Source organism: Hemitrygon akajei, chromosome 10, assembly GCF_048418815.1.
Source record: "Hemitrygon akajei chromosome 10, sHemAka1.3, whole genome shotgun sequence".
NCBI lineage: Eukaryota > Metazoa > Chordata > Chondrichthyes > Myliobatiformes > Dasyatidae > Hemitrygon > Hemitrygon akajei.
The window spans coordinates 73,054,715-73,068,866 of NC_133133.1; the positions used below are offsets into that span (position 1 = coordinate 73,054,715).

General features: G+C 41.2%; 1 protein-coding gene across 6 annotated transcripts in view; it reads right to left on the minus strand.

Moving 5' to 3' along the window:
* The window catches only part of LOC140734470 (fibronectin type-III domain-containing protein 3A-like), a 137,757-nt gene that overhangs the window by 86,974 nt on the left and 36,631 nt on the right, over nucleotides 1-14,152 (minus strand). For 2 of the 6 annotated variants that reach the window (XM_073058458.1, XM_073058456.1), the window contains exon 2: nucleotides 81-212. In XM_073058458.1, coding sequence (XP_072914559.1) covers nucleotides 81-185 — 105 coding nt within the window. In that variant the 5' untranslated portion in view covers nucleotides 186-212. Of the gene's footprint in view, nucleotides 1-80; nucleotides 215-5,343; nucleotides 5,434-14,152 lie in introns of those variants that run through there. The other 4 variants (XM_073058462.1, XM_073058459.1, XM_073058457.1 and 1 more) reach the window with 3 other exon arrangements.

Here is a 14,152-nt window from a genome sequence, read left to right on the forward strand (position 1 = left end):
GTTAAGATGAAATTAAGCTTTAAAAATTTGCAAATGAAAGAATCAAACACCATATGCATTACTTTAATTTTGGCACTTACCTGTTGTCCACTATCCCCGTTGACCATATGAGGCAGAAATGGAACTTCATTTATTACTGCTGTTTCTAGTGGAGGCTGTTCTGCCATTGTCACTGGAATGTTCATCCACTGACCACAATATCTTTGCTCTCCCTGTCAACAAGATAGCCTATTAATACTTGTCACCGACACATATGTGAAGCCAGTAATGAAGTTTTCTATTCAGTACATCTCCAAATCAGCAAATGGGTGCCACTGTTTTATTAGCACAATACAGAAATATAGTTTCTTAGAAGAATGCTGAAAATATCATATAGAGATAGATATAGAGATAATGAGACAACGCTCCAACATGCCCATACAAAAAGATCTTAACGAGAACATTAAATGAGAGAAAGCTTAATTTTCTGGCCATGTCATCAGAAAGAGAGAAATAGAATGCTTTACATTACAAGGCCGTATACCTGGGAAACGCGGAAGAGGAAGGCAAAGAATATATGAACACTGTGAAAGAGCTAACAGATCTAAGTATACGAGATATCATTGACGCTGCGTGGGATTGTTCAATATGGAAAGCCATGATCGCCCAAGCGTGCAACGCGCAAGGCACATGAAGAGAGAGATACAAAATTTAGAATTGTATAAACTATAAATAGACATCAGATTTTTAATGACACACAAAATGCTGGTGGCACTCAGCAGGTCAGGCAGTATCTATGGAGAGGAATAAACAGCCAATGTTTTGTGCCAAGGTGTTTCGGGAGGTGAAGTGATAGGCTGGGAGGAGATCGGCGGAAGAGGTAGAAGGGCTGAAGGAGAATGAATCAGATAGGACAGTACAACTAACCATGGGAGAAAGAGGAGGGGATAAATCCGAGTAATATAATGGGTAGGTGAGGAAAAGAGAAGGGATAAGAGGGGAGCCAGAATGGGGAATGGAAAAAGAGAGGAGAAGAGCAGATAAATAAAGAGAAGATAGAGAAATCAGTGTGGAGCCTCACAGACTGAATATGTGATGCTGCCCCTCCAACCTGAGAGTGGCTTCATTGTGACCGTAGAGGCGGCCATAGACTGACACGTCAGAATGGGAATAGAAAAGTCTTATTGAAATGGGTCTCACCAAAGTAAAGGAAAACACACTGGAGGCACTGGATACAACTGATGATCCCAACAAACTCACAAGTGAAATGTTTCCTCACTTGGAAGGACTTTTTGGGGCCCTGAAGGGTGGAGAGGGATGAGGTAAACGGGCAATTGTAGCACTTGTCCCACTTTTTTTTTTTTTTTTTTTTTTTTATTTTTAAAAATGTCTTTATTCACAAGCATCCAGGGGAAACGAAGAGAATCTCACTCTCCTCACACATTGTTTTATACTTCCTCAACGCTAAACAGCCATTTCAATTGCTATAATCACCCTCTTAATTTTTTTTTTTTTTTTAAACTTTTTTTATTGTTTTCAAATTGTTACAGAATAAATGTGCATGAAAAAAAAAGTGTTACCCAGCCCCCTCCCCTTAACCCCTCCCCCCTAACATCCCTATTAAGAAAATAAGAAAGAGAAAAAAAAAAGGAAAGGAAATGCCTGGATGTTGGAAGATCCCCACATGCTCCACGGAGTTCTCATTTTTTTTTAAATATATGTTAAAGTTCTTTTTCTTTTCAATCTATAATAATACCTAATCTTTCCACTTTCGTGGTATCCTGGGAAATCTTTATAAAAGTCTCCATGTTGCTATGTGTGTCCCCACCATTCATCCAGGCAAAAAGATAGAAAAAAATTAAAATATAAAGGGAAAAAAAAAAAAAAAAAAAAATACCCCCCTACTAATGTTGTGGAAAAAAGACACAACATTACCCCCCTCTGCTGTACGGGTCATGGCAACCGCCATGATTACACACGTGAATCCCGCAGTAACCGATCCACAGCCTCCCAGCTCCCCCGCAACATAAAAAAGTATATGTATAAGAAGAGAAAAAAAAAATACTATTCTCATTTAGTATTTCTAAAATTTTGCTTTTCTCTTCTGTAATATCCATAAATGTCCATCACTTCTGTTCCTTGGGTCTATCTTCATCTTTAATCCATTACGTTTGGAAGCCTCTATGTGTAGTTAGCGAATAGATGGAAGTTCTTGTACAAACTCCTCCGCTTTTCGATAGTCGGAAAAAAAAATTTTTCCGTCCTCCAAAAAAATTATCAGTGTTGCTGGATGACGCATTGTAAATTTATAACCCTTTTCCCATAAGGCTTTTTTCGCTGGGTTAAATTCCTTCCTTCTCTTCAACAGGTTGTAACTTATATCAGGATAAAAAAGAATTGGTTTCCCTGCTATCATCAGTGGCCCGTTTCTATTTTTGGCACTTTGGGCAGCGGCCTTCAGGATCTTTTCTTTGTCTTGGTATCGTAAGCATTTTATCAAAATTGATCGTGGGTTTTGGTCAGCTCGAGGTCTTGACCTTAAAGATCTATGCGCCCATTCAATCTCAATTGGAGTTTCTCTTTCCATTTTCAATTTTTTAGGGATCCATTTTTGAAAAAAATTTATTGGATCTTCTCCTTCTATATCTTCTTTAAGTCCAACAATTTTAATATTATTTCGTCTACTGAGATTTTCAAGCTTATCAATTTTTTCCATAAATTGTTTTCTTTCTGATGTCCAAGCAGTATTTTCCTTTTCCATTTTGTCCATTCTTTCAACCATGTCTTCCGTTGTAGTTTCCAAGTCCGTAATTCTTTTTTCCATTTTTTCCTGTCTCTTTGTCATTTTATCAAGCATAGTCTCCATATTGGTCATTTTTTTTTCGAGTTTTTTTTGGTTATTTTTAATTACTTTTAATGTGTCTAATTTACGCATTATTTGCCTCAAAGTCTTTTCTATATTTCTAGAAGGACTTTTACCTCCTTCAGCTGATCCTTCCGAGAGATTTGATTCTCCCTCCGATTCGCTATCACTTTCAGTTGCAGTGGTAGCTGGGCTTTGTAGTTCTTTTTGTTCCTGTTTGCGCATGCTCCATCCTTCGCGTTTGCGCAGTTCACGATGGTTTTTTCCTTTGGAAGTGGCAAGCGTTGCCACCATCTCCTGTTCAGTATCACCGGCGATACAATGTACCTGAGATCGCGGCTCCTCGGTAGACGTGGGCCTCGCTCTTGTTCCAACTTGCGTAGTCTTCCCGGTATTAGTTTTCTTCATCTTCTTTCCTTGAGGCATAGCTTGACACAGTCCGGAGTCGTTTATAAGCAACTTTTAGAGAGTATTGACTAACTTTTCCTCATTTAAACATTAATTTATTAACTTTTTACGGGAGAGCTGGGTCCCTGCGTCTCGATCCTACGTCATCACGTGATGTCCCCCGCACTTGTCCCACTTAAAGGGACTCACATTCAAGGACTCTTCACATCATGTTCTCGATATTTATTGCTTATTTATTGATTATTATTATTTCTTTTGCATTTGCAGTTTGTTGTCTTTTGCACATTGATTACTTGCCCATGCTGTTGGGTGTGATCTTTCAATGATTCCATTATGATTCTTGCATTTACCGAGTATGACTGTAATAAAACAAATCTCTGAATTGTATGTGGTGACATATATGTACTTTGATAACAAATTTACTTTGAACTTTGTAAGGATAAGTGCCAGGAGGAAGATCAATGGAGAGAGATGAATGGACAAGGTAGTCACGTAGAGAGCAATCCCTGCGTAAAGTGGGGAATGGAGTGAGGGAACAACGTGTCTACAGGCACGATCCTGTTGAAGATGGTGGAGGTTATGGAGAATGATATGTTGCATATGGAGGCTTGTGGGGTGGTAAGAAAGGGATCCCTATCCATGATATGGCAGCAGGGGAATAGGGCAAGGACAGATGTGCAGGAAATGGATGAGATGTGGGTGAGGGCAGCATGAATGGTGGCAGATTATAGAAACCCCATTCTTTGGAGGAGGACATCCCAGATGTTCTTGAATGGAAAGTCTCATCCTGAGAACACATGCGGCAGAGATGGAGGAATCAAGAATAGAGAACAGCATTTTTACAAGTGAAAGGGTGGGAAGAGGTATAGTCAAGATAGTTGTGAGAGTCAATAGGTTTATAAAATATATCAGTCTATCTCCAGCGACGTAGACACTGAGATCAAGAGATAGGAGAGAGGTGTCAGAGATGGGCCATGCAAATTTGAGGGCAGGGTGGAAGTTTGATGTAAAGTTGATGAAATTGATGAGTTCAGCATGGGTTTGGGATTTTCTGGTTGTCACCCATTTTAAATTTGACTTCTCATCTCCATTCCAGCATGTTGGTCCATGGCCTCCCATACAGTCACAATGATGTCATTTGCAGCAACACCTCAAATTCCATCTGGGTAGCCTCAGACATGATGGCAGGAGCATCAATTTCTCTAACTTCTGGCAACTTTCTTCCCCTCCTCATCCCTTCTCTTTTTCCATTCCTCATTCTGGCTTCCTTCTTACCTCTTCTCTTCTCAAGTACCCATCACCTCCCTTTGGTGTCCTCCTTTTTTTCCTCCCATGCTCAACTGTCCTTTCCTATCAGTTTGCTTCTTTTTCTACCCATCACCTCCCAGCTTCTCACTTCATCACCTCTCCCCCACCCACACACTTCCCCTCACCTGCTAGCTTGTACTCCTTCCCCTTCAAACTTCTTATTCTGGTTCCTTCCCCATTCCTTTCCAAGTCCTGTTGATGGACCTTATCCCGAAATGCTGACTATTTATTCCCCTCCATAGATGCTGCCTGACCTGCTGAGTCCCTCCGGCATTTTGTGTGTGTTGCTTTGGATTTCCAGCATCTGCAGAATCCTTGTGATTTAGGGTTATAATAGCGTCAACTTGATTTTCACAGACTCTAAGTTTTCAAGATTGATGATAAAGGAAGTTTTTCCAAACTTCTCAAATTTATTCAGACTCAATGGCCAAACATCCTTTTCATAACAATACTACCATCAGGACTACCCTAAATATCCACCCTTTATTGATTATTCAATACCAATTACTTTCTTGACATATGTCCTAAAATACTATTACAAAGCCATATCTCATCTTACTCGAGGTTTAATATGCATGGTTTACTTTTGCAGATCACTAGGCCACTAGGTTTTATTTACTCTTCAGACTCATTTGTTACTGCAGACCAACCCAGTGGTATTTTTATGATTCACCCTCAGGGATGAAATGCATCAGAAATCAGACCACTGCTTGGGACCATATTATTTAGCACACAACAAACAAACAAAAATCACCCTAATGTTGTTCACTAAGAACAACTCATACCTCCACATTAGTGATACCAGCCCAAGAGAAAACATTAGTTCCCTTGTCCTTCCAGTGAATTTGGAAGATTTTGTAGCAGTTTCACAGATGTTTGTCTGCCAGATCTCAGAAGTAAATAGAAGCAAGTGATTACTGTAAGCTGATAGAAGGCTTTATGTCAGATCCAAAGTCTTCATCTTCAAATATTACTTTTTCCTCAGCTGATAAAAGACTGTGCTCAAGCATCAGAGGCTGTGGTAAATTTCAGAATCAGGTTTAATATCACAGGCTTTCGTCATCAAATTTGTTGTTTTGTGGCAGAATATATTACACACACACACACACAAAATTAAATTTAAAAAGTATTTCAGAAACATAAGAAACAGTGAGGTAGTGCACATGGTTCTCCATTCAGAAATCTGATGCTTGTGGGGAAGAAGCTGTTTCTAAAACTCTGTCTTCAGACTCCTAAACCACCTCCTTGATGGTAGCATTGAGACAAGGGCATTTCCTGGGTGATGTGGGGCCTTAATGATGGATTCCGTCTCTTTTGAGGCATTACCTTTTGTAGATGCCCTCTATGCTGGAGAGGGTGGTGCCCCTGATGGAGATGGCTAAATTTACAACTTCCTGCAGCTGTTTCCAATCCTGTGCAATCACCCTCCATACCAGATGGTGATGCAAATAGTTAGAATGTTCTCTATGGCACACCTGTAGAAATTTGCATGTCTTTGGTGACATACCAATTCTCCTCAAACTACTAATGAGATACAGCTGCTGTCATGCCTTCTTTGTAATTGTATCAATTTGTTGGGCCCAGAATAGATCTTCAGGAAATGTTGACACCCAGGAACTTGAAACTGCTCACCTTTTCCACTGCTGATCCCTTGATGAGGACTTCCCACTCCTGAAGTCTGCAATCAATTCCTTGATCATCCTGATGTTGAGTTCAAAGGTTGTTGCCACAACACCACTTAATCTATCTCACTCCTGTACACCTCCTCATCACTATCTGAAATTCTGCCAACAATAGTGTGCCTTCGACAAATTTATACATGGCATTTGAGCTGTGTCCAGCCAGATGGGTGTAGAGAGTCGAGTAGTGAGCCAAGCATGCATCCTTGAGATGAGTCAGTGTTGATTTTCAGCAAGGGGGAAAATGCTATTTCTGAACTGCAGTGACGGTTGTCTTCCAATGAGGAAGTAAAGGATCAGTTGCAGAGGGAGGTACAGAGGCCCAGGTTTTGGAGCTTCTCGATTAATACGGAGGGTATGATGTTGCGTGCTGAGATATAACTAATATACAGCAGCCTGACATAGGTATTGTCATTGTCCAAGTTACCTTAGTAGCACTTATATCCAATATGATGAAGTGTTTTGAGAGATGGTGATGAACCTTATCAAGTCCTGCCTGAGAAGGGAATTGGATCCACTTGAATTTGACCACCGGAACAATAGATCCACAGCAGATGCCATGTCATTGGCTCTTCACAACCCTGGAACATCTGGGCAGCAAAGATGCACACATCAGGATGTTCTTTATCAACTACAGCTCAGCATTCAACACTATTATCCCCTCAAAGCTAATCAGTAAACCTCAAGGCCTTTGCCTCAATACCTCCTTGTGCAACTGGATCCTTGATTTCCATACTCCAGTTAGCTTGGATTGGCAACTACATCTCCTCCACAATCTTCATCAGCACAGGTGCACCACAAGGCTCTGCTCTTGGACCCCTGCTTTAGATTCATGACAGTGTGACTGAGCACAACTCCGATGTCACATTTAAGTTTGCTGATGACACCACAGTTGTAGGTCAAAACAAAGGCAGTGCTGATGCCACAAATAGGAAGGAAATTGAAAATCTGGCGGAGTGGTGCCACCACAACAACAACCTCTTACGCAATGTCAGCAAGACATGGAGCTGATTATTGACTTCACTAGGAGGTAACCAGAGGTCCAGGAGCCAGATCTCAGAATCAGAGGTGGAGAGGGTCAACAACTGTAAACTCCTCAGTGTTATCATTTTGGAGGACCTGTCCTGGGCCCAGCACTTAAGTTCAGTTACAAAGAAAGCATGGTAGCGTCTCTACTTCCTTAGGAGTTTGCAAAGATTTGGCATGACAGCTAAAACTTTGACAAGCTTCTATATATGTGTGGTGGAGAGTACATTCAGTGGCTGCATTACAGCCTGGTATGGAAAGACCAATGCCCTTGAATGGAAAATCCTACAAAAAGCATACACGTGCTGGGTAAGAGGTAACAAACTGACAACAGGAACAAATAATCTATCTCTATGATTAATAACAGTTTGCTGGACAGGGTAGCTGGATTAGGGCACCAAATTAATTTAACAGCCTAAAACAGACAGGTCAGTGGCATAGCACAGAAGCATTCCCTTAAGATAGCTCTTCCGCACCAGCTGAAATGTACAACTACGTTAACCTCAGCTTCTATATCCCTCCATTCTTATCCAACCTATATACCTGCCCAAATGCTTTAAATGTTATGACTGTACTTGTCTCTATCACTTCCTCTGGCAATTTGTTCCATACACCCAACCATCCTGTGAGAAATATTCTGAGATCTTGAAATATTTCCCATCTCAACTTAAAACTGTTTTGGACTTCTCCACACTTTGAAAAAGGTCATTTACCCATTCTATGCCCCTCAGTTTTATAAACTTCTTCAAGGCAACTTTAAGCCTCCTGTGTTCCAGTGAGAGCAATTCCGCCCTGTCCAATCTCTCCTTGTACATAAAGCCTCCACCCCAGGCAACGCCTTGCTCTCTATCCAACTTCACCATATCCTTTCTGTAGTGCTATACCAGAATTGCACATGATATTCCAAGTGTGGCCACAGTGTCTTGTCCGACTATCCAGAGTCTTCATCTTCTGCATCAACCTTAACTGTGTGCCCTTCTCCTTAAGCCTCCTCCCAGTAAAGTAACAGTTTGCTTTTATATGGTGCTATGCATTGCTGTACCTGAATGATGCTCACTTTCAGCCGGAAACATTAACTGTTCATTTCCCTCAATGCACAGAGTTTTTCCAGCATTTTGTGTTTGGCTCCAAGCAGTGAATGATTTTCATACAGCATTATAAATACCAATCTCAGACTAGAAAACAAGGATTTCAGTGTAATTTACAATGGAACTATTGTGTCAATAGCTTTAGTTCACTTCAGTTCATGTAATTTCCCATAATTTCAATGAAGGGATTACATGGAGGAGAGTTAGTTGAGTCACTAGTAGTTCAGCTGATTTCCTCTGTTAAACCATTTACATCTGGAAATCCTAACGTTGTTGCCACTTTCAAGGTGTAACAATAACTATCCTTGATAGTTTTTCCATTCAGAAGTGTGGTTCTCTTCTGATAACTCCATAAACGAACGTATTGAAGTAGGCGGCATCTACGAACCCCCAGGAGCCAAAATTCACGAGCCAATAGAATTCAAAGGTCAACTGAAGGGGTAGCCAATCAGAACATAGGCAAGCAAACGGCGGTGGGGGCGAGCAGCGGCGGCTACACAAATGTGAGCACTCCCAAAGAGAAACACCAACGATTGTGCACAGAGGATATCACCTTGGTTGGTAATGAAACGCCTGCAAGTTAATTGCCAAGCTTATAAAACACTGCAAAAAAAAATTTTTTTCCATGATCAAAATGCTGCATTTTCTACTGCAACATCTGTCTTTGTTTTGTAATCTTCAAACTAGATTTTGTACTTTAGTTTTGCAATTATGGATATTAAAGAAAATTTAATTCTTACTACTGCAAAATCCAGACCAAATAATAAATGTGCAAGTTTAACCACCCCATTCCAAACAATTCAACGTGGAAGACTTTCTACAGGATAAACAAATTTCCACACTCGTGGGATTTTTAAAAAAATTTTCTAACGCTAGGCAAGAGGGGGCCAGTTCAAAGGAGACTGGGAAGCCAAATTTATTTTAAACATGCACCACACACAGAGAGCTGCCAGGGGAGATAGTTGAAGCATATAATAGCATGTTTAAGAGACAATTAAACATACATATGGACACAAAGGGATTTGAAGGAGATGGACCCTTTTAGGGACAGCTTCTTCCCCTGCAGGTAGGTTTCTGCATGGCCCATGTACAGTACCTCACTTTTTAAAAAATAGTTAGTTTGGTAACTTATAGTATTTTTATGTCTTATACTGTACTGCTGCTGCAAAACAAATTCCATTAGATATGTCAGTGATAATAAACCTGGTTCTGAGTTTGTGCTCTACCAACAACAGGTTCTGCTGATTGTTAGTTGGACAAATCCAAACATGAATTCAGCAATCCCAATTCTGAAATGAGGCTGATATCCATTACACGAGATTATATCCTCCAAACCCAGTGATTTTTTTTAGCCTGTATTTTGAAATTACAGCTGCCTTTTAGAACTTGATATTGCACACTTTTCAACATATTAGCCCAATTATGTGTATCCTAATTCCAGAAAAAAAAAATCAACAAAATATTCTAATCTAATACTTAGGTCAAAACATTGGTAATCACGGAATGCTGATTGCCAAGATACAAAGAGTAAGTGCTAGAAATACCCATTATACCATATACTATGCATAGTCTCAAATTTGGAAGTCATTTTGGTAGCCCTTGGTGTTGAGGTTGACTTGCTTCCACTCTGAATAAGTAACTGCTAAAATCAAATCTTCAATAGTTTGCAGTTAAATAAAGATTAAACTCAATATAGTTATCAAAACCCTTGTCATATATTTAGTGCAGCCTGAACAGGAGATCTACAAAGATGAAAATACAATAATATTCAAGGACTAGAGTTGGAGTCCTATTGCCTCAAATTAAAATGCATATTGTAATTACAGCCCTCTGAATATTTTTGCATTACATTCTGATGAGAATCATTCTGTTTACCACAGGACCACATATGGTGGTGTAACAGAAGCACTTCAAGCTAACTGCAGATTTAAATCTAATGGCAGGTGCATTACTAAATCAAGAATAAGTTAATAATTTGCATATTGAAATTAGTCCAGCCACATCTGATTGGCAAATGCTTGTCCAAGTAATGCACCCAAAATCAACCATCTATAATTCAGATATGAACTAGCCATTAGGAAACAGGACATTTTCTCAAGTATCTCATTAAATGCTTCAATACCACTCCAGTGTCAGAAGACGAAAGAACATTTTCAGGATAGACAAGCTGCCAGTGTCATATGAAAAACCTTATATAGCACCTTTCATACATTAAAATGCAGACTTAAAGTTCTCCACATAGATTGTAAAAATAGACCAATATAGTCATAAAAGTACAAATACAAAATTCTAAATAAGACAATTATATAGAATAAAATATAATCAAATATATATTATACAAATGTAATCAACATCAACAGGCATTAAGTAATCCTACAAATTGGCTAAAATTAAAAAAAACACTAGATTTTTTTTTAAGACAACACGAGTGAATCTGCAGATGCTGGAAATAAATGAAAACACAAAATGCTGGCAGAACTCAGTAGGCCGGACAGCATCTATGGGAGGAGGTAGTGACGGCGTTTCGGGCCGAAACCCTTTGTCAGGAGTGAAGTAACACTCGAGGGGGGATAAGAAGTGGGGGGAGGGATGAAGTAGAGAGCTGGGAAGTGATAGGCTGGAGGGAAATGGGCTGGGGGGGGGAAGGTGGAGAATTATGGGAAAAAAGAGAAAGAAAGGTAGGACTGGGGGGGGGGGAGATTATAGTGAGGGGAGAAAAAGAGAGAGAAAGAGAACCAGACTAAAATAATAGATAGGGATGGGGGTAAGGGGGGGGGGGGCAGGGTATCAACGGAGGTCTGTGAGTTGAATGCTGTGAGTTGAATGTTCATGCCGGCAGGTAGGAGGCTACCTAGGCGGGAGATAAGGTATTGCTCCATCGACCCACGTGTGGCCTCATCTTGACGGTAGAGGAGGCCATGGACAGACATATCGGAGTGGGAGTGGTCTATGGAATTGAAGTGTGTGCCCACAGGGAGATCCCGCCACTGCTGGAGGACCGAGCGCCGGTGTTCGGCGAAACGGTCTCCCAGTCTGCGGTGGGTCTCCCCAATGTATAAATGGCCACATTGGGAGCACCGGATACAGTATATCACCCCAGCTGACTCGCAGGAGAAGTGCTGCCTCACCTGAAAGGACTGTCTGGGGCCTAGGATGGTGGTGAGGAAAGAAGTGTGGGGGCAAGTGTAGCACTTCTTCCGTTTGCAGGGATAAGTGCCTGGTGGAGGGTTGGTGGGGAGGGATGGGGGGTAATGAATGGACAAGGGAGTCGCATAGGGAGCGATCCCTGCGGAAAGCCGAGAGTGGGGGGGGGGGGGGGAGGGGAAGATGTGGCTGGTGGTGGGATCACGTAGGAGGTGGCGGAAGTTATGGAGGATTATACGTTGGATCTGTAGGCTGCTAGGGTGATAGGTGAGGACCAGGGGGACTTTATCCCTGGTGGGCTGGCGGGAGGATGGGGTGAGGGCAGAGGTGCGTGAAATACGGGAGACGCGATGGAGGGCAGAGTTGATAGTGGACGAAGGGAAGCCCCTTTCTTTAAAAAAGGAAGACATCTCCTTTGTCCTAGAATGAAAGGCCTCATCCTGAGAGCAGATGCAGCGGAGGCGGAGGAATTGAGAGAAAGGGATAGCATTTTTGCAGGAGACAGGGTGGGATGAGGTAGCTGTAGCTGTCTAGGTAGATTTTTTTTTAAAGAAGTGTTTTGAAACATCCCACAGTACTAGCCTGGTATATCTCAGCCCATAGAGTATTCCAGAGTTTTGGTGTACAAGAGCAAAATGCCGCATCACCAGTTCTAATATGCTTGGCTCTTGGAACACCAAGCAAATCAGTATTCACAGATCTAAGATTACAATTAAGGATGCAAGGGGATAGATGCTTCAAATAAATAAATAAATAAAGGGAGGAGCTTCCCAGTGGCCAAACATTTTAATTCCCATTCCAACATGGTGGTCCATAATGAAGCCACCCTCAGGGGGAGCAGCAACATCTTATATCCATCTGTGTAACCTCCAATGTGACAGGATGAATATTGATTTCTCCTTCCAGTAAAAAAAAAACACACACAACACAAAAATTCTCTTCCCCCTCCCCTCTTCTATTCCCCACTCTGGCCTCTTACCTCTTCTCATCTGCCTATCACCTCCCTCTAACCCCCACCACCACCCCCCACTTCCCTTTCTCCAATGGTCCTCTCTCCCATTAGAATCCTTCTTCTCCAGCCCTTTACCTTTCCCACCCACCTGACTTCACCTATCACCTGCTAGCTAGTTCTCCTCTCCCTCCCCACACCTTTTTATCCTAGTGTCTGCCCCTTCCCCCTTCCAGTCCTGAAGAAAGATCTCAACCCGAAACATAAATCACTTTATTCATTTCCATGGATGCTGCTTGACCTGCTGAGTTCCTTCAGCATTTTGTGTGTGCTGCTATGGACATTCAGCACCTGCAGAATTTTTCGTGTGTAGATTATTCAGAGACCTGTATACAATTAAGAGCATTTTAAAATTGATCCTAAAGGACACGGGCAGCCAGTGTAATGAAGTGTGCTCAGATTTTCTTTTCTCCTTAATTAAGAATCTTGCTGCTGCTTTTTGATCAAGCCAATTTATATCTTTCTTCGGCTGTCCTGAAAAGAGTGCATTACAATAGTCTAATCAGCTAAAGACTACTTTTCAGCGTTGAGATGTTACAAGAAACCAAACATGCAACACACCTTAAATGAAAGAATAGTCTAAATAATATGGTTAACATGATTTCTGAAATTTGACTCAAAGACAATAATAACGCCCAAATTCTTTACTTCTGGCTTGATTTGCAAGCCCAAATGATCAAGTTTTTTTTCTAAGATTCACACTTATTTTATTGCTAACAATAAGCAACATCTGAAACACAAAAATGCTGGACTGCAAATCCCTGCTAATTTAACTTTTCAACATGTGGGTTTGTTTCTTTACAAATTAACTTGTTTACAAAGAAATCGTGATTTTAATCAGGATGAAGCCACATTCAGGTTGGAGGAACAACACCTCATATACCGGCTGGTTAGCCTCCAATCTGATAGCATGAACATTGACTTCTCTAACTTCCATTAATGCCCCTCCTCCCCTTCTTACCCCATCCCTGACAATATTTAGTTGCTTGTTTTTCTCTCTCTCTGCCCATTACTCTGCCTGTTCTCCATCTCCCTCTGGTGTACCCGCCTCCCCCTTTCTTTCTCCTGAGGCCTCCCGTCCCATGATCCTTTCCCCCCTCCAGCTCTGTATCACTTTCACCAATCACCTTTCCAGCTCTTAGCTTCATCCCACCCCCTCCGGTCTTCTCCTATCATTTCGCATTTCCCTCGCCCCCCACTACTTTCAAATCTCTTACTATCTTTCCTTTCAGTTAGTCCTGACGAAGGGTCTCGGCCCGAAACATCAACAGTGCCTCTCCTTATAGATGCTGCCTGGCCTGCTGTGTTCTACCAGCATTTTGTGTGTGTTGCTTGAATTTCCAGCATCTGCAGATTTCCTCGTGTTCACGATTTTAATTGATGGGGATATGAAACATGCTGCCAGAGATGGTGGTAGTGGTAGGTAGAATGTGGTTTAAAAAACATTCAGATAAGTACACAGATAGGAAATAAATAGTGGGATAATGAGTGAAATGTTCTGTTTCCATGCAGTATGACTATGTTGTTCAGTAAAATTCTGCCATTTGTATTATCTATGCTTTTTTAAAATCATTTTTAAAATCCATTGTAACAACCTGCCAAGAACATTTACGGCCAAGTATGTCGTTAAGATCACAAACAGATAATA